The sequence below is a fragment of the Botryllus schlosseri genome, unplaced genomic scaffold (genome assembly GCF_051294905.1).
Source record: "Botryllus schlosseri isolate E-star unplaced genomic scaffold, Bs_hap1 Bs29a, whole genome shotgun sequence".
NCBI lineage: Eukaryota > Metazoa > Chordata > Ascidiacea > Stolidobranchia > Styelidae > Botryllus > Botryllus schlosseri.
This window is the reverse complement of record NW_027648638.1, coordinates 57,621-78,204: the sequence shown is the minus strand read 5'-3', so window position 1 is coordinate 78,204 and position 20,584 is coordinate 57,621. Positions and strand designations below refer to the sequence as shown.

Below are 20,584 nucleotides of genomic sequence, written 5' to 3'. Positions count from 1 at the left end.
TAATGGTTTGTAAACAAATACAAATGAGTTGTCAATACATTACAATTACGATTCGATACCCCAACAAGCAAGTCAGAAATGGATAGACTCAGGATGAATAATTTGTAAATGTTGGAATGTGATTGGTCAAATCCACGGCGGACAGATTTATCGATGTCACGTGATGTTAGTACAACTACCGCGGTACATCCGATGACAGCGACAACACCTGGAAAATAAACATATTTGCATCTAGTTCAACGGCAATTGTTTTGTCAGGTTATATTTATGATTAACAGTCGAGCTCTATTTCCATCGAGATATTTTAGCCGATAAATCAGGACCTACATCACGACTGGGATAATTTTTGGGTCGCCTGGCCACGTACACGTATTTACAATTTTTCGCGTGGATTAACATTGAGCGTTATTGCTGGTATCCACCAATCCGTATTACCGTTGTACACCTCCCGACTAAGCATAGACTTCGAGAATTTCAGCCGGATTTGGATTGCGTTTGAATTTGATTTACTACGTTTGTGTAACTGGACTTGGATAAGAACATGGGATTTATGAATATTTCAATGTTCATGCGACCACTGTATGAAAGTTACGTCATTACCCGATATGAATTTGAGTGTGGACATGATGCTCAAGAAATTCGAGATTATGATCAGGCGACTTGACTTTGAAACGAAAATCCTGAGCATGGTTCATGGTTTGGTTCCGACGACAATAAATTAACACCAAATGCACATCGGCGAAAAATTATATGCTTTTGACATATTGGTGTTACACAAACAGGAAATTAAATCCAGTGCAGTGCTTTTCAGCCTTTATGAGATCCATTCGCACTTTATTTGTAAAATAAACTTCATTAGAACAAACCAACCGAAAATTGTTATGCAAAAAGAAGATCTACAATTGAATAGTATATTCATATTGAAATAAAACCGAATATTTTCGGCTTATACAATGCTCTTTCCAACTCTCCACTAGTTGCTGACGATTACCCTTGACGAGTGTCAGCCGAAAATATTCGGGTTTATTTCAATATGAATATCCTATTCAATTGTATATTGAAGTTCTGTACCTCCAAGAAGCTCTTCAAAAAGAAGATGAGGACACTTAACAATAATTTGTTCAGATGTGCAACAAATGGGCTACTATGTAGCTATCAAGTGTCTCATTAAAAAGGAAACTTTTTTCGCTCGTTTTGATTTCAACTATTTCAAATTGTTGGGTTTTGTACGGGAACGTCTACTAGTGTTTGGATGGTCAGGTCTTAAAATCTGTTCCGCACTTTCATCCAAAATACAGCGTATTTTTCGCGAGTGAATAAAGCTCGCTGACTTTTGAGAGCTTACACAAAGGTTCCGGAGGCTCCTGTATGTCGAAAGGATGAAAAATCCGCATGTTTGTGTTGAGGCTTTCGCGTAATGTATTTGAAAATATGTTCCAACACGATCAAGGAGAGTAGGCACAGCAAAGCTCGCTACCGTATGATACGTTGCTTCAGCTCGTTAGTCTTTTTTTCGATTTTCCATTTCTCTCTCGCGAGTAAATGAGAAGAGCAACTAATTTTACGATGCTGTGTGTTCTGTTCTTTAGCTCAATCTGACTTGAGAATTGATTACAGTATGATATGAGTTTTTGTGGCATCTCGCGATCCGAGCCTCACCCATGATAAGGAATTCATTTTTGCTATTACAGTAGTATGCTACGATTTTACCGACATGCATGACGTACGGACAATTTTATACCCAACACAGCTTTACAAAACATGTGTGACGCACGCAATTTCAAATTAGGGTGAATTAAATTCCTCTGCGTGTCGCCGTAGTACTACTGTAACTACAGTCTACTCAGATTGCAAGAACGGAGCATATCCATTTAGAAAGGTTTGGCCATCCAGCATCGGTGATTTGTGGCCAAGACTCTGTCACCGCTTATGTTTTTGGGAACGCATTTTATCAGCGGTTTGTTGGCCTAAACTTTACTTCTTCATGTGCCCCCACGCAGTATTAGTTGGCCTTGAAATGAATGAGTCTCGTAGGCCTGAACTAGCTCGTTGCTCACTATCGCAGGATTTTTTGCAATATATTCAACAAATATTACATACATATTAAAAGATAGCTCTGACACCGTGTCGACCAAAAATTGTACCCTTTGTGGTCCATACTTTAATAAACCCTGAAGGGGTAAAAATTTGCGATACCGTAACTTGCAAGTGTTAGTCTGTAATGATGGTAGTTACTACTATCCTGGTGCGTCACACTAATCGAACAGTTAGTTCGAAAATATGATGATTAGTTGCGAAAAAAGCAGAAAGTGATCTCGACGTCATTTTTCCAGCCTGTCGCAGGCTCAGATGGGCTGATATACTGTAGTGTATGTCAGCTTCCAAACCAGGCTTCTGGTTACGTAATAATTATAGTGCGAAAATATTAATTCACCAAGGCTTGTGAGTGCTACGATTAGTGGTGCGTCGTAAGATAAACAAGTTTTTACGATTGCGTCTCAACTACAAGAGTTACACTGCCTTGAATTTCTTATTAGGATAACTTGAATTATTCCACGTCAGAAAAATTAACAATTATTCACGAGTTTCATTCGCACTCATCCGGATTTTCCATTATTACCATTCGCACCACCTTCGTCATTCGCACTGCAATTTCTTTCATTCGCACAAGTGCGAACCGTCAAACAGTTTGAATAGCACTGATATTTATTTTGAACGTTTGTCTGCGGGTCGCAGTTTCCCAAACTTGTTCAATACATTCCCGCTACGGAGAGACAAAGACACAGTCTGTATAATTGTAATCTTTCGTTCGCACGACTTGAATCGGTGGACCAGCTTTAATGACGATTATATAATTGATTAGTCACTTGTGCACTACGGTGGTATGTTGCCTCCATGGGAGGTATCGATAGGATTGATTTTGCAATTTTCTTAGTATCGCCTGGTATTGGAAGAAATAATGCACACTTCCTGTACACGGTATAGTTGTTGTTGTTGTTGTTATTTGCTTCACTCCTCTTGTTTTTAAATATAATGATAATAATTATTAACGAAATTGCCAAAAGGTGACTTACTGACTATCCACACCAGCGACAGCAGACCTTTGGATTTAATCATCGCCGTCCCATCGGAAAACAGGCTATATGTGCAGTCAGTTTCGTCAGATCCAGACGAGCAATCATTGTTTCCGTCACATACCTACGAAATGGAGATATTTAGTTAAAGTCTTGGCTGTTCACTAGCATGAAGATGGAAGGTCTATATAAAATGCTTTTGCAATTGCATTTTGTCGATTGAAAAAGTTAATAGTTATTTCACCATACAAATAGCCTATATATATTCTTTATTCGTGGTGTTTCAACTACATTGGTCATGGGGGGACGGCTAAAAAGAAGTAAAAGTTATCGCGTTAGGGCAAAAATATGTCAAAATTGTTTCCAAATCCAAATTCATTTACCAACTGCATTATCGTGTTGTGTTAGTTAGAGGTTGCAAGGTCGGTGAAGTTCTCCGTTAAAGTCATCTTTATGCTCTTGTAAGTAATTCATAGTCAACTTAGTATGAATTTTGAAGAATTTAGTGGAATATTTAGGCTGTGCTGACATGTGATGCTTAAGATCAAAGTTTAGTAGGTTCCCAGTTATTTTGCGGTGATGATGTTATAATAATCTAGAAGCGAATGTGAATGACTACAAGGTATAGAGTCTTGGTCAATATTTGACGCAGCTACCAAGTACTGTATATGCTTGAAAATGACGGAATTCATGCGTCCATCAAAAATGAACAATATTAAAGTAAAATGTTATCTCAGTGTGATCTGTTCAAGGAACAGGCATTCTCACCGCTTCTCCATGAATATACTCTCCATCACCACATTTGTAATAGGTGCAATCACACGTGTTGCCTGTACATCTGGATTCACTGCAATTCTAAAATGTAATTTGAAGTCGGTTGAAACAATAAAATGGAAGGAAATAGTTTTTTTTCGCTTTCAAATATTTGGTACAATCATCTTAAGGAATGACAAAACAAATCCACGAATTCTGAGGTTATAGCATCCGAAGGTCACAATCATCATCAAATCTCAATGTTATTTCTTGCCACATACAAATTTATATGATACCAACCATGTTGATTTTCGGTAATTAGGCAGTAGGTTTAGGAAGCGCTTACTGTCCATTTCCACGCTAATGTGTTTATAGGGATGGTGCGAATCCATAGAGTCACTGCGATCGGGTCACGTGATTCTTTTCATTTGACCAAAGGCCCGTTTAGACTGACTTGCTGTACGCAAATTTGTCAAAAATTGTAGCAGTTGAAAGCCACCGCGATACAGATTACGAAAATATATATATCATTCTGCTCGTGGCCCCGGAACCCGTCAAAATCCATCTCGCATTTTGCCTTATAACAAAGGCGACAACGCCGACTCGAAAAACAATGTCACAGCCAGACATGGGGTGATTACTTCATGAATACAATCGATTGCAATTACCATTACTTCTGAATCTCGCGATTACGATTACGATTACAGCAAAATCTGGAAGTAGTCGATTACGATGACGATTACATTCGAAAATTTATAATGATAACGACTACATTTATTTTGCTTCTTAGAATTTTCTTCGGACACTTATTGGAAGACTATATTAGGATTGTGTGAAAAGCCCTCATGACAGAACAACTTTCTTTTCAAAGAGGCGTCATGAACGTCATGACGTCACGTCATTTGCTGTTCATGTCATAGTGGATGCGTTGAGATTGGCATTGGGACGCAACAATGCTATCCGCTCTTTTTCTCTTGAGCTACTCTCTCGTTTCTCCAGACAGCATTGTTGCGTCCCAATGCCAATCTTCATAACAATGAAAAATTCGAGGCTGATTGTGGGGGTTCCATGGCCGCGAGCGGAATAAAATTTATATTTTCGTAATCAGTGCAGAGTCAGTTTTCGATTGATACCTGTTTTACCAAATTTAATGCTCGGCAAGTCGGTCAAAAATGACCGCCAAATTGCCTGTAGCCAAATTAGTCCTGTAGAATTTGCGCTCAACCTAGAAAAAATTCTTATAAAGAAGTATTATATACCGTTGGAAAGATAATTTTATCAGCTTTTCAATGATGGGTTTTGTCATTTTTTACCTTGGGGAAAAAAGTTATGACCAAAAACGTTCCAGGGGGTAAAGCACTATTTTGTCTGACATTAAAATACAATTATAAACTAAAACACGACACCTTCGTAACAGAATACAACACCATAACTTGGAATATCACTCTCAGTAAAGCAAACTAACAATCGAACAGCAAAAAAATGAAACATAACTTTATTAAGAGGTATTTATCATAAGTTAAGGGGGCAAAAATTGACCGAGACGAAGATAACACTGATTTACGAATTTTGAAAAAAAAAATAGCGTCAAAAATTTTGATGATTGATTTAGGCTAATTTATGGTTGCTGACTCCGATTCTGTGCTTAATTTCTCGGTCACGTCAGATTTTTCCGTATTAATTTTTCTCATTTTCATAAATTAATCAAATTTCAGCTTTCGTTAGTGACATCACGGTAAGCATACAATAGCAACAGATCAAATATTGGTATTGAAATCATCTATCATGAAACATGGGTTGTTGTAATACACAATGAGTGAGTTTTTCGGTGAACTTGAATACAGTGATTCTCTATCATCGTCCAATCAGAAGCTCTTTTCGACCCATACATTTACACTGGTGAACAAATACCAAATACCATACTTGAATAGAGGCAGATATGTTTTTAAAGGGTATCGAGGCTTTTTGTTTGTGTTTTGCAATATTAAACGCCAGTTCTAAAAAGCTTTACATTTTCGGCGGTTTCTGATTTGCCGTAATATTTTTACTACGAACTTGAGCAGTGGTTCTCAACCTTTTTGTAGGCTATTCGCGGACCCCTTTTGGACCCCCCCGCCCCCCAAGTTTTAGTTCAAATTGAGCTCAAATATCGTACAATCGTCATCTGTCTTGTGCAACTGATAACTGTATGCTAGTGATAAACAGCAACAGAATTACTTTTCTTGAAAATAACAGCATTCTATTTATGTAGAAATTGGGTTGACTTTTATTATTTCAAAGCTAATTATTCAACTGCATTCATTTTTTGAGATACGTGGCCGTGTCTTTAAAATCTGCACCTTCGATTTCATATCAACGAGTGCTGAAAATCCATTTAGACAAAGAAAGACAGTGGCGAATGTAATAATAAGGCATAACGGTTCCAACGACACATTTGGGTATGATCGCAACAATGATGACACCAAAATTGACAAACAATTTTTTTTATTGAACATATAACGTCAAGCCTGTTAATTTATATCTAGCAGCTTATCTTGAAGTTATTAGTGAAATGGTTATGTAGGCCTATAACACAGGAGAAAACGGATTTTTGCGAACATTTCAAAGTCTCCGTGATTGACTTTACGTATCGGACCGTTTATTTTTTACCCAATGCCCAGCAAAACACCTCTATACAGTCGAATATTTGTATCAGTGGGCTATTGGCAATTTAGCAACTAAAATGAGTACACACAGCAGGATATTCAATCTCAGACAGCCATCCTGTTGATGTGAGTTCTACTGTAATGAAGCAAAACTGCCTCGTGATTTTCCTAATTTGAAAAATATAAATTAGCTTATCAACCATTTTGTAAATTCGCTTCGCTTCGTGAACCCCCTGGAAATGCTTCACGGACCTCCAGGGGTCAGGGGTCCGCGGACCCCTGGTTGAGAACCACTGAACTATAGTTTGTAGTGATTGGCGTTGCTACTCAAGTAGCACAAGTAACTACCTATATTTTCTACTCAATTAACAGTATAAGTAGTAATTTTTAGGACACGTGAAAACTACTTCAAGTGGCAGAAATATCTAAGTATATTTGGTCGGGGGGAGGGTGGTCGCATACTTTCGGCAGTTAGTCGGAGGTGGCTACATACGAAATCGCAACATGTATCTTCTCGGGCAACGCAAAATGTTTATAATGACACAATACCCATTGGTAGAACATTCGAAAATATATTCAGTTACCGCGCTTTAGGGACTGTTAAGTCTACTACATTCATGAAATCATTTGAAGCCAACATCGTCGTGGAGCGGAGCTTTGTTTGGGATACATTCGTGTTAAAATTAATAATGTGGGCAGATATCTCCATGACATTCCCAGTTGATTTACTAGACACACAAAGCACTAAAACAAAACCCAATGCAATTAATTTCCCGTATTGCCAATCACAAATGGGAATTCGGATTGCGTACATCTGGTTCGAAGCACATGGTATGAACCCTTCCCCGATGGCTGTTATAACAGCCTTGATTTGACCCCGAATATACCACATGCAATTAATATATATATATATGCGATTGAAGCGCAAAATATTTCCAATAGTAAAATCTCAACAGGAAAACAGCGACCGGACTTTGACCTCTTACCAGGACCGTAACTGCCGCACCCCAAATCGTCCAATTGGGGTCCCGAAATTATGTCGGTGAATAAACATAAATTATTTATACATCACTTATCGACAATTTATGCAACTCTTTTCAAATTTTTTCGCGCTGGTCGCGATTTCATGTTGCCAAATCTTTGATTATTGAGTACCCTTCCCCGACGAAAAAGCATGATTTATAGAAAATAAAAAAAATAGGCATTTTGGCGTCGACCATTACCACGCCGCGATGCTCGAAAACATACGAAGTATTTGCCAATATGGTACTCTGAAAAGTGTGCCAATAGATCGCCTGCGATAAAACCTTAGCCGAAAAGGATTGCCCTTATGTCGACCTGGAACTTCGAAATAAATATAAGCCTATCTAATTTTCCATAGCTGCCTAGATGGCTCGTGTCTAATTATTCTATCGTGGCAATCTGAACCCAACAGGTCAAATAACATTTCTCAGAGAGAAAATATTTGCCAGAGAAGAAATACGAATTTTCGATAAAGCCTCCACAAACGTTTCTTGGATCTCGCATGGTTTCTCAATAAATTACGGCATGGTGTGTGGATGTACTGTAGGTCTTATGGCCATTTTCTTAATTTTTCTGAAAAGTTGTGATCAGCGTTTCACAATTCAATTTCAAAGCATGACCAATTATAGTGTCTAAAGTAGGGTTTCATTTAAAACAAACGGTGTTTTAAAACACTTTTTTAAACATATTTTAAACGAAAGCCTTATTAAAAAACAAAATTGTATTTTTTTTCAAGTTATAAAATTATGCCATAATTGTGAATTGTGTAAATACTTTCCAAAAACATGTTGTATGAGCACACGGACAATTACCACCAAATTAAGCTGACGTATATCGTTGGGATGGTTGGAACCCTAAAAAATAGTCGGTTCAACAGTTGTAGTACAGATATTTTGTCAAAGGGGCTATATTTACCCTATATTTTCAATGGCCAATTTATATCCATTATGACGTCACAATTCAATATTGATGACGTCATGGCTTAAAAACAAAAAACCAATGAAAAACATGTTTTAAATTAGGGCCTTGTTTTAAGTATGTTTATTTTTAATTGATTTTTGTTTTAAATGCAACCTTAGTCTAAAAAGTGTGTGGTACTATCACTCTCGCAGAAATGAGCTCCCGAATGACACAGTGAATCTCCAGTACGATAGCCTTTTCTACACTTAACACAAACTGCTGGTTTCTTTTTTGACTAAGCACTATCTAAAAAACAAGCAAGGTAAATGAAACAGACTATAGTAAGTAAACAATAACATAATGAAGTTATAACGGACAACGACAGCTCTACTTGCGCCCCCCCCCCCCCCATCCCCTGCCTTGCTCACTCTTACTCCCTGAAACAGATATAGAATTCTATTTTATTTTCATATATTCCTTTTGCATATATATCCTGCTTTATATCCTGCTTTTCTGTTGATAATTCATTACTTTCTAGCCCTTTGTTCATGTTTATGTCAATTTTTTCCCTAATTTCAATTTCTACCCCTTCGCACGTTTTTGGTCATAACCTTTTTCCCTCAACGTAAAAAAATGACAAAACCTATCATTGAAAAGCTGATAAAATTACCTTTCCAACGGTATATCATACGTCTTTATAAGAAATAACAGAATGAAGTTATAACGAACAACGACAGCTCTACTGGTGCCCCCTCCCCCAACGTCCCCCCCACCCCGTCTTGCTCACTCTTTCTCCCTGAAACAGATATATAATTCTACTGTCATTTTTATTTATAGCTTCTGCATCTATATCCTGCTCTTCTGTTGATAATTCATTAGTTTCTAGCCTTTTGTTCATATGTTTATGTCAATTTTTTCCCTAATTTCAATTTCTACCCCTTCGCACGTTTTTGGTCATAACTTTTTTTCCCAAAAGTGAAAAAAATGACAAAACCTATCATTGAAAAGCTGATAAAATTACCTTTCCAACGGTATATCATACGTCTTTATAAGAATTTTTTCTAGGTTGACCCATTTTTAGACCAAATTCTACAGTACTAAATGGAAATTGTGACGTGATAAAATTTCACTGAACCGTGAGATTTGCTTGTGTCGACTCGACACCATAAAGGACACTATGGTATAACTAAAGAGGACGTCTCACCGTAATAGATCAGGAGTTGGCACTTAGTTTTTTCCGTTTGGCCAAATGAGAAGCAGATAATATGTTGGCGGCCGAGACAAAATGGTATACCATGTTCTGGAGCAAACCTATTTTATTTCTAAATTGGATTGCATTGTTAAAATAGGCTATTACGTGGATGTGTTAATATTATGTAATGTGAAATAGAGGATTAGTTACTAAATACCAATTTATATTCAGTGTCATTATTCCAAACAATGATAAATAACTTGAAACGTTTTAAACTATTTTTAATCACAATAACCTTCAGACACTTATTTCTCTTAAGAAAACAATATGTATTTGCATATTACAGAGCTGGTCTTAGTCGCTGTATCCCGGGCTGCGTGTAGAGTTGGTTGGTCCACTAAGAGTTCTTTCGAAATTTGCGCTCTCTCAGCTTCAGCCGAGAGCCCTATTCCACCGGGTGCTGTCCTTATAATGCGACTCATATTTTTACTCCTTAAACCGGGCGACCTGATAACTACAAACTAAACTAAAGAGACGGTTTTGCCTTTAACTTCTATAAACAAATATTTAGTGCTTCTAATCTTCTTGAAAATTCAGCTTCCGCCTTTCTTTTTAGACATGACAGTTTATGATAGACGACTTGACTTGTTTTACAACTTATGGATTTGGAAACGCATGTCGTACCGATTTAAAAGACAGGCCTTGTAATTCGTACTGTAACAATGCCAACAAAGTTTGAACTTTACTGTAATGACTTGTGACTTTATTCGTTGCGACAAACTTTGCGATATTGGCTTTATTTTAAATCTGGATTACGCATACAACGTTCGTAAGTTAAGTTGTCACTGCACATGTAAATAAACAGGCTTCCAAGTAAACGTATATGTCCCGTTCAGTTTCTACTGCCCATGGTTTTGGCACACGCATTACGTTCGAACGTCCGTTTTAAGTTCTAAATTTCACGTAAATTGTCGCGCGCCAGTCAGAATCGCGTCCCGGACCGTAAAACGCAAGATATGTTTTGATAAAATATAGTAACTCGTTGGTAACGTTTCATTAGATTTGACGTCACTTCTACCTGGCATGCAAGAGCCCATAATCCAGCTGTTGTTGGGTGGATGCCCAGAAAATATTATATTAGAGAGTATTCGGAGACCGGGAACAATGTCGCACAGCGCAACATAAATATAATTTGACGTTATGTCAGTCGCGCAACGGAACATAAATACAATATGACATTATATCAGTCTCACAGCGGAACATAAATACAATATATCGTTATATCAGGCGCATGCCCACGATGCTTTGCCACTGCGCGTGAATATATGTTCATGATCTCGCTTCAGCCAGTTACATGGCATGAAAACGAGTCCTTTTATTATAGACATGAGAGTTTCATATTTGAAGCAAGGGTCTCGAAAACCAATTCAACTTTAGTCTTTGCAAAGTTCATCTCAATTTCTTGCTGTATTTCCAATTTTATGCCATCGTGTCGCAACTAGTCGTAGTAAGTTGGCATTCAATGAATTTTCATCATCCATAGATGTGGAGATTATGCGAGTTTATTTTCATTGAAGTAAAGGTTCATCGGCTTGAACCTACCAATCGTAGTCAGTGAACACGAACTTCTGATGTATCGACGTAACTAAGTGAATGCGAACGTGAGCAGAACGTGAGCCCCATCCCTAATTATTAGTATGCGATTAGTAATACGTACCTGATTTTTGCATTTCTGAATCGTGGACCATTCCGTCGCTGCTACATCGTCCCTGTCGTACCTGAGTTGGTATGAAAATATCAGCAAATTTATGCATTATATGTTACTAAACAAAATAGTGAAATCGTCATCACTGCAATGTTCGTGTCCTCCATACTGACATTAAGATATCAGTAATTGGTGGGAAATCACACACTAGTAATTCACTCAAGTAGAATATTATTATTATTATTATTATATGGTAAGTTGTAGTGGCGCCTATCTTCCTTAAGGGTCTGGTCCACCACGGTCTGAAATTACCTCGTGGTATAAGTACCCTTGCAATGTAATTCAACCCCAGCTATATACTATACACCTCCGATAAAGATACGGAAACAGTCGATTCCCAGCTTGTGATGGAATATCAGGTCAGGCATATTGAACTGATAGAACTCGAGGGTGAGTGGGTGTAGAAAGTAATCTTATTCTTTAGTTGCTGACAAACATGCACGTAGAATTCGATTCGGTTAAACGTCATGCGATCGGACATACAAGCAAGATGGCTCCCCATTTGCGAATTACCGGCGGACACCATAGTCACCAGCGTATGGGAGTATGATGCGGCGTATGCGCGTGCATACAATATACACGGAGCACCGGTTATTTATAGTAATGGGTATATTTCTTTGAAGACTACATTCATTGCAGTATAAGTTATCAACTCGATGACATGAGATGCTTATGGAGTTAGCGACACCATGACAAGTTTACGAATAGAGAATCTCAGAACAGTTTCTCCATTATCGGCTTATTTAGATTCCGGTTCAAGCATATTATGACTGTACGACGTATGTCCGCTATGTCTATGTCATCGATCGTCATTAGGCAATCTTTCTCCAGATTAGCCTCGAACACGCATGGTTTGCTTTTCTGCTCTTTAGAAATCTTTCCACATATTCAGATGCCGGTTTCGGCATATTACGACCGCTTCACTGTCGGTTGTGTCATGGATGGACATAAGGCATCTTCCTCCAGATTAGTCTGGAACACGCATGGTTGGCTTTTCTGCTCTTTAGAAATCTTTCCACATATTCAGATGCTGGTTTCATCATATTACGACCGCATCACTGTCGGTTGTGTCGTGGATGGATATTGGGCATCTTCCTCCAGATTAGTCTGGAACACGAATAGTTGGCTTTTCTGCTCTTCAGAAAGGTTTCCACATATTTAGATCCTGGTTTCCGCGTATTATGACTGTATCGCTGTACGATATATCATCGATGGGCGTTGGCAATCTTCCGCCAAATCAGCCTGGAACTTGCATGGTTGGCTTTTCCACTCTACAAATATTTTCCACTTATTTAGATCCTGGTTTCGGCATATTTTGACCGGATCAAAGTCCGCTAGGTCATCGATGGGTTATCTGCACCAAATTCACCATCATCTCTAAAGGCCGTAAAGTCTATACATTTTCCGCTTCTTCCACGTTTTAAAGTTGCCATCCGTTTGACATAGGATAACGAAAAAAATTTCCGCCTCTTCTTTTTCTATGGCATAAAATATTCATATTTGAACTGTTATGAAATTCTAATGATTTATATTCGGCTTGAAACCGAAAACTCATCGGGAATCGAATCACTCGGATTTTGCCCAGTCCATTCCTATACCGGTAGTTATTACTGTACTTAGTCTACATTTTCCCGCGAAACAATGACGGTACCCACACTTTCCTGCTAAGCAACAAGTTTAAAAATCTAAAGTAATTCAACTCATTGATTAGCTAAATTTGTAATTTGCTAAATTTCTTATGTGTTTATCAACTATCATTGGCGATCGCCAACAACCAAACGACAAGCTAGACGCAGAAGATGAACCCCTGTCAATTGTTGTCATGGTCACTGGGTTGAAACAAAACATTGAGGTCATAGGTTAACATATTCAGAGTATCCGGATATCAATAGGACAAACAGAGACAGACAGACGTATACAAGAAATAATTCCTGCATAGAATAAAAATGAAATCATATTTTAAAGCCATATCTTAAACATGGCTTTGGTTCATTGCACACTGTGTGTTTGTTTTTTAAGGTGTCGTGAACCAAGCGTGCACTCGCCACTAGAGCCATAGCTCTGTGATAGATTTTCAATATGCTGACTTTATTCGCAGCGAATTGCGGTGTAAAATATCGTGGTCATCTTAAACAAAGCAAGCTAACATTTAAACCGATTGCTCGGCCAATTGGAATTGAACATTCACAGCAGTCGGTGCTGGTGCCAATTAAAATTGACAGTGCAGCAGATGTAAACTCTTGCTCTCCTGAACCTGATATACCTACTGTGGCAGTGAATGTTTTGCAAGTGTCTTGTCCTTCAGTGCCAGAAGCACCTTTGATAGCGTCCAGTGATGATGCTTCGTCATCTGTTCTGAATTTTGAAACCCTTGTAATGTCAAATATCGATTTGGCCTTCCATGTCATGCCAGCCCATTTTTTGTCGCTTGCTTTTTCTATACTGTTTTACTTTTCATTCAGTGTGCATGCCTCCTCTTTACTTCGCATGGGCCAGTTGTTCGCAAACTGAGAGCGTGAAAGCATCAGAGGAGGCGGGGTCAACTGGATTTTTTCCGCGCTACGCGCGATTGACCTCCAATTTTTTAGTTTTGCTCTTAGTCGGAATTTCATATTTGAGAATTCTCTCATTAACAGTTATGACCTTCCATGCCATCAAACTATCCGTTGAGACTGCTAGCATTTTGGCTGCATTGGGGGGAGGGAGGGCGCGAAATCTTTCAGCATCATAAATTGGGGCGTGTGCAAAAATATTAAGAACCACTGGCATAGGCCAAGATGGGTATCTGATTTCAAAGACTACCCCAAGTAGTTTCGACACGTTCCTATCTTTTCATCTTATCGCAATTTTTGTGGTGTATTGAACTGATAAAAATTGCTAATAAACCTAACAACAGCCTAGATTAATTTTGGACTTGGTTTCAGTGATGTTAGCATATTTGCTTTCAGTGTATTTCAGTATATCCTGAATATATGAAAAGTTTTTCGCAGTGCGACATCGGCACATGTATAAGTGCATTATAACTTCTTTTGTGATTCATTGTCTATAGGGGCGAATTTATTTTTTTTGCATACTCAAAAGTTTTTGCTCCCATACACCTATGACCATAGTAGGCTACAATTGTAGTCTGTATCGCAATGAAAACGGCGACTATAGATTTAGATGACTGTAGATGACCATATTATGAATAGATGCGCAACACGATCGTTGCGTCACAAATACACAAATACGCAAGAACACCCCCGGGAAACACCACAACGGATGAGAATTGGTTTGACAAAACGTAACTTTCCGCGGGTCAGTCAGAATCGCGTCTCAGGCCGTAAAATGCCCGTGTACAAGCATAGATTTGCTTGTTTCCACGCCGTATAGGACACTATGGTGCAATCCTTAATTAGAATTCAAGGCGTCCAATTAGCCCGGTACCCCGATTTTATCAAGATATCAATTCATTGGGGTTGAGTATATATCGTAAATGCCGATATTGCAAGTCTTCTCGCTTCGACGAACTTACGCGTCAGCCCAATCTCGCACACTGCGCACACACGTATATAATAACATACAGTCAATAAAATTTGACGTACTAAGCAAGCAGTGGGGAATCTCGGCAGACTGAGGCCGCGGGCCACAAATCATGTAAGACGGGAAACTGTCTGCGGCCGGACAAAATCCCGTCGCGGCCCGGATCCGGCCAGCGGGCCGTATGTTGCCCGCCCCTGTCATAGACCTATACAGATGGCGCAAACCCTTTGCCAAAGTATACACAAGTACAAACATCTTAAACACAAGGAGAATCCAAAGATTCCTGACAAAGTGAAGGAAGCGATGGCTGCTAAATTGCTGCAAGTGCCAATCCTTGATCAATTTCGCAGAAGTATACCTCTCAGTCTAATCTCTGAGTCAATGAGTATGGTTGCTTCAAGTGGGCCGGAATCATGGTTTCCATTCGATGCTATACATGTCGAGAACATGATAGATTGAATCTTCCAGTTTCGGAATGGCATACTGACCAGCATTTTGTGACTGCTCAAGAATTTGTGAGTAGTGTTGAAGTAGTTAACGACGCAGCAGAGCGTTTGGTAAAATTGAATACCAACTTTGATGCTTTCAAAACAGGTGACAAAAACAGCGGACGACGAGCCTCTTACAAGCCGTGGAATATCACGGGCACAGATATGACAATTTCTCTAAAGCAACCATTTCATCCACCTGATTTAAGTAGTATTTGCCAAGTTGATCTATTTCTTTTAGCTTTTGTACTTAGTTGATTCAACAACAGGTACGAAATTCTTGGCCAACACGGGAAGTATTCTCAATTTAATTATGAAAAATGTCGTCAAACCAAGTACACACTACGCTGGGAGGAAAGACGGCCCTTAGATATGAAATAACGTGGCATAGGGGGCTCATCCCACGTGGATTCTTTAGTCGTAATTAACTTTGACGGACTACCGCTTCCATTCGCGACCAGGGAAGGAGTCTCTCTCGATGTCGTTGGTTTGAAATGGATCGATCAAGTACAACAACTACCAAGCATAGTGACTGAATTTAAAACTCCGTTTAACGCAAATGAAGAGTTGTCTTTTGTGACGAGATCTCGTGTGTTCGACGAGATGGAACCAACGTTACATGACGAGATGTCGTGTGTTCGACGAGATGGGACCAGAGTCGGACGAAGTCCTTGCAACGCTGTTACCGACGATGAGTTGATGGAAGGTGCAAATCAGATAAGCGTAGAGTCGGCGCGTTGGCCATCGTTGACAGCCGTCGCCGCTGGCGCAAATGTCGAGATGGTAATCACCACTGGCGCGAACGACGAGTTGAAAAGCGCAACTAACGTCACACAGAACTTATGGGAAACTCCAAGTGTCGAGTCAGTTATCCCCGCTGACACTAGTCTTGAAGCCGTCGAGTGTGGAATCCCCTTATTGGTTGGTCCTGGAAACTTTCCTAGATGCACTTGTCCGGACGATTGTAACTGTTCGGCCCATAATAGCATTTCGAGATCCTCTGGCTTACCTACTTTCCGAGAGGTACCCACGAAGCAGCTATTGCCGGTCAACCGGACACATGTCCGGATATGACCGATGAGGAGTCTGGGGATTTTAGGATGCACGTCTTACCATAAACAGGGCTCCCGGCGGCGACTGAGTCCGTCGGCGTGACGGTACGCGTGGGCAAACGCCGAGATCAGAGGTTAGATTGAATAAGCTAAGATATCCCCGCTGACAGCGGAACCTCGCCCTCTCTCCACCAACACCAAACCCCTGTTCATCACGAAATTCACATTGGCCCATGGCTGGCGCAGTTACCACATACATTCTTCAAAAAGACACAAATCCGAACGTAAAGACGGAACTCGAAAATCTCTGCACAATCGGGAAATTTAGCAAAACCTCCTGACTTAACGAATCCAGAAAATACCATCATTCCTGATTATGTCTGGAAAGATGTCTATGCGCCTTTTGCATCGGAACTCGAAGACCTACGGGGTCACCTCGACGCCCCACAAACCATGAAGTATCAACGCGACATCGAGCTTAAGGATCCTTCAAATAACCTTTTTGTGTCTGGACCTAGCCGAAGGTAATAATGGAAGCAGTAGATAAGTTCCTTGATTTGGGTGTTATTGAACAAGGATTTACCGAATGGAAATAGGCTATTTTTGTTGCTCCTCAAAAACTGAAAGACACCAGTACTTTGGTCCAACGAATTACTGCAAGACTACAAAACGGCACAGACTTCGCTCGATGATACCAAGGTATTGTACCATCTGGGTCCGGAACTTCCCATTTTTGTGGAAACGTATGCCTCAGATTTGGGGGCTTGGGTCAGTAATCTTCCAGGCAAATGTGGAAAGTAAGCCGCCCTTCAGAGAAGTGTACCCGATCGCTTATTAGAGCCAGAAATGGGAAACTCCAGCAGCGAAAGCCTGTGACCCATGCACAAAGAAATTGAAAGCCCTAGAAGATTCGGTGGAAAATGGCAGTCTATTCTGCGCGCCTTACCCTTTACGGTAATTACTGACAACACAGGGGTGTTCGGACACCTTGGAACAGTGGTTCTCAACCTTTTTGTCTTCGCGTACCCCTTCCGCACCGTCACGGACACTCGCGGACCCCCACGAAGTTTTAGCTCAAATGTAGCTCAATTATCGTGCAATCGTCATCTGTCTTGTGCAAATGATAACTGTGGGCTTAGTGATAAACAGCAACAAATAAACTTTTATTGAAAATAATATCATACTATTAATGTACAAATTAGGTCGACCTCTGTTATTTCGAAGCGAATTCTGCATTTCTTGAAATAGGTGGTCGTGTCTTGAAAATTCACGCATTCAATTTGATATGAACGAGTGCCGAAAATATATTTCCACAAATATAGGTGGCGAATAACGGGTAACGCTTCCGGCGTCATGTGTGGGTACTGGGTATGATCGCAACAAATAGCGCACCAAAATTGACAAACAATTTTTTTTAATGAACATATAACGTCAAGCCTGTTCATTTATATCTATCTCGAACAGCTTATCTTGAAGTTAAGATGGGAAATGGTTGTGAATATCACAGGAGAGAATGGATTTTAGTAAACATTTCGAAGTCACCGTGATTGACTTATTGCTCATCCAAACATTTTTTCAACAATCCCCAACAAAGCATCTCTAAAGAGCAAAATGTTTGTATCAGTTGGCGGTATGGCAATTTCACAATTAATATGAGTCTGCACGGTAGAATATTTCATCTCAGATGGCCATTCTGTTGATGTGAGCTCTGGAGTTTCGAACCACTGCCTTAAAAGGATGACAGTCAAGGCGAAAAATCCGAGCCCAAAACCCCTTATTCGAAGATGGCTCAATCATCTTTCCGGATTCCAGATAAAGGAGGTAATCCACTTAAGCACATTATAAGTATTTACGTTAGATGGATTGTCTCGATCCAACTGGATGGTGAATGCCGCGGGGTCGACTATCCACACGTTTGGACAGCGATTCTGGAACATGAAAAACCTCTGTATCCGACAACAAGAAGAAAAGATACAACGAGCATTGATGTCTCACTGTAGACACGAGCAATGCAATGACTCAATTGACGGATTGGGAAGGGGCCGCTTTCACAACAGCATCAACGTGGTGTGGCTTCACTGCCAAAGGTTTATAGAAGACTCTGAACCTAGATCTCATTATACCGAATGCATTCTCCACCACACTGCGAGCTCTTGAAAGTCAGTAATTGAAAATTTCGTGTTCCAATGTAAGGAATGTCCCAGAATACGGTCTCATCAAATTTGTCTTTAGTGGGAAAGCTTCATCACCAACTATATTACATGGGAGCAATAGGACCATTATTGTTCAATGCAACAGGCGATGGATGTCCAACGTGCCAGCAATCAGCTTCTTTCCGAAGGCGCAATTTTTGAAAACTCCCCCATCTGAAGCTCTTCCAAGGCTTCCAACATCAACCATGATAAACCGAGAATCTGCATCAACAACTGCCATCAGAATGATGCTGAAATAGTTCTTGTAGTTATAGAACGCGCTTCCGCTGTTTGCTGGTGCTCGTATGGTTAAATGCTTTCCATCGATTGCGCCAATAGAATTTGGAAAGTCCCAACACCCGAAAAACTTGGTAGCAATTTTCTTCCACATTTTTTTTTTCAGGAACGGGCATAAATTCTGGTCCAAGTATATCCCATATAGCCGAACAGGTTTCTGGTATTATCAATGCCAAAGTCGATGGAGATATTCTAAAATCTAAATGATGCGCCAATAGTTTGATAATAATCTCCAGTTGCAAGAAATCTCAATGTTGCTGCTAAACGTTCAGCTGGGCATATTGGTTTCCTCATATTGTCTCCACCTTGACGATAGCATGCTTGATTTTTTCCAGCAAACAATCGAATTTCTCAGGGGTCATCCCGAAGTACCGACGATATTCCGAAACACGCTCCAGACGATACTCTTGTAGGAGACAATGATATTCACCGTGCTGCTCTCTTCGCAATAAAATTGGATGCACCCAAAATTCACGCTTTTTGCGTTTCTTTTTCAGTCCATTTTCCAATACCAAAGCATTCCCATCATCTGCTGCTGCCACGCCATTACTTCATTGGGTCGAAGCCTGAAACGTCTGGAGGGTACTATAATGTATGCTGGTACCACTACGACTACATCACTGTTCAAAGAAATAAACCGAATATACCGATACTGTAAACATCCATTCATCAAGGCTATGCTAAAATGCTATATTTCACAACAAAATATACTCATAGGCCTATCCGATTCCTCACCCTTTAAATTACACAGTAGAACCCATAAAGGTACTGTTCTTCTTCAGCAATACTATCTTATCTGTATACTATACTATACTACTATAATATATCCATATACTCTATAGTAGACATTTCTAAGTTCAACACACTCATTAGGACAGTGGTTCTCAACCCAGGGGTCCGCGATGAGTGGTCAGTGGCCACTTCGTTGCTGTTTATTACTATCCTACAGTTTTTATTTGCACAGAACGGAAAACAGTTGCACGATAAAAGAGCAAAATTTGAATTGAAACTTTGGGGCAGTTGCAGAATTTGTTTGGAAATAAAAAAAGTCAACGGAATTTCTACATAAATAGTATGATGATATTTTCAAGAAAAGTCATTTTGTTCCTGTTTATCACTAGCCTACAGTTACCATTTGCACAAGACAGATGACGATTGCACTACAATTGATCTAATTTTGACCTAAAACTTCGGGGGGTCCTCGGCAGTCCGTGACGGTGTAAATGGATCCACGAAGAAAAAAAGGTTGAGTATCACTGCATTAAGACATCCTGGTTTCAAATTCATCATGGATGGATTATTTTTAAAATATGTTTCCATATTGTCCATCTGTTTTGTAAATCGAGCATTTTCTTTACTTACGTTATCTCACACAGAGCCTCCTTTTCGAGTACTGAGATCGCGAGACTGCAAGTGATCCAGTGATGTCCTTCATCGAGTCCGAGAAGTCTATTGCAAAATGCAGATTGCTTGAAATCACCTATTTTGTTGAAAAATATGCTATAGGGGAGATGTGGTACCGATGAGACACTGGGACCGAAAATACTTGAAATTTTTTTGTGACAATCCCTATGTGGCTCAGTTAGGCCTATTCTTATACTCGTCATTGGTACGTTACCATTAGGTTTCTCTGAGATCGAAAATATTCCGAAAATATAAGACCATTCAACGAATCAGCCTT

General features: G+C 39.7%; 1 protein-coding gene across 2 annotated transcripts in view; it reads right to left on the bottom strand.

Annotated features, from left to right (window-relative positions):
- Positions 1-20,584, bottom strand: part of LOC145459975 (uncharacterized) — a 39,430-nt gene that overhangs the window by 17,441 nt on the left and 1,405 nt on the right. The window contains exons 2-6 of one of the 2 annotated variants that reach the window (XM_080338418.1): positions 20,266-20,352; positions 11,305-11,365; positions 3,843-3,929; positions 3,075-3,198; positions 60-208 (exon numbers count right to left, since the gene is read on the bottom strand). In XM_080338418.1, coding sequence (XP_080194544.1) covers positions 60-208; positions 3,075-3,117 — 192 coding nt within the window. In that variant the 5' untranslated portion in view covers positions 3,118-3,198; positions 3,843-3,929; positions 11,305-11,365; positions 20,266-20,352. The remainder of the gene's footprint in view (positions 1-59; positions 209-3,074; positions 3,199-3,842; positions 3,930-11,304; positions 11,366-20,265; positions 20,353-20,584) is intronic. The other variant, XM_080338419.1, reaches the window with a different exon arrangement.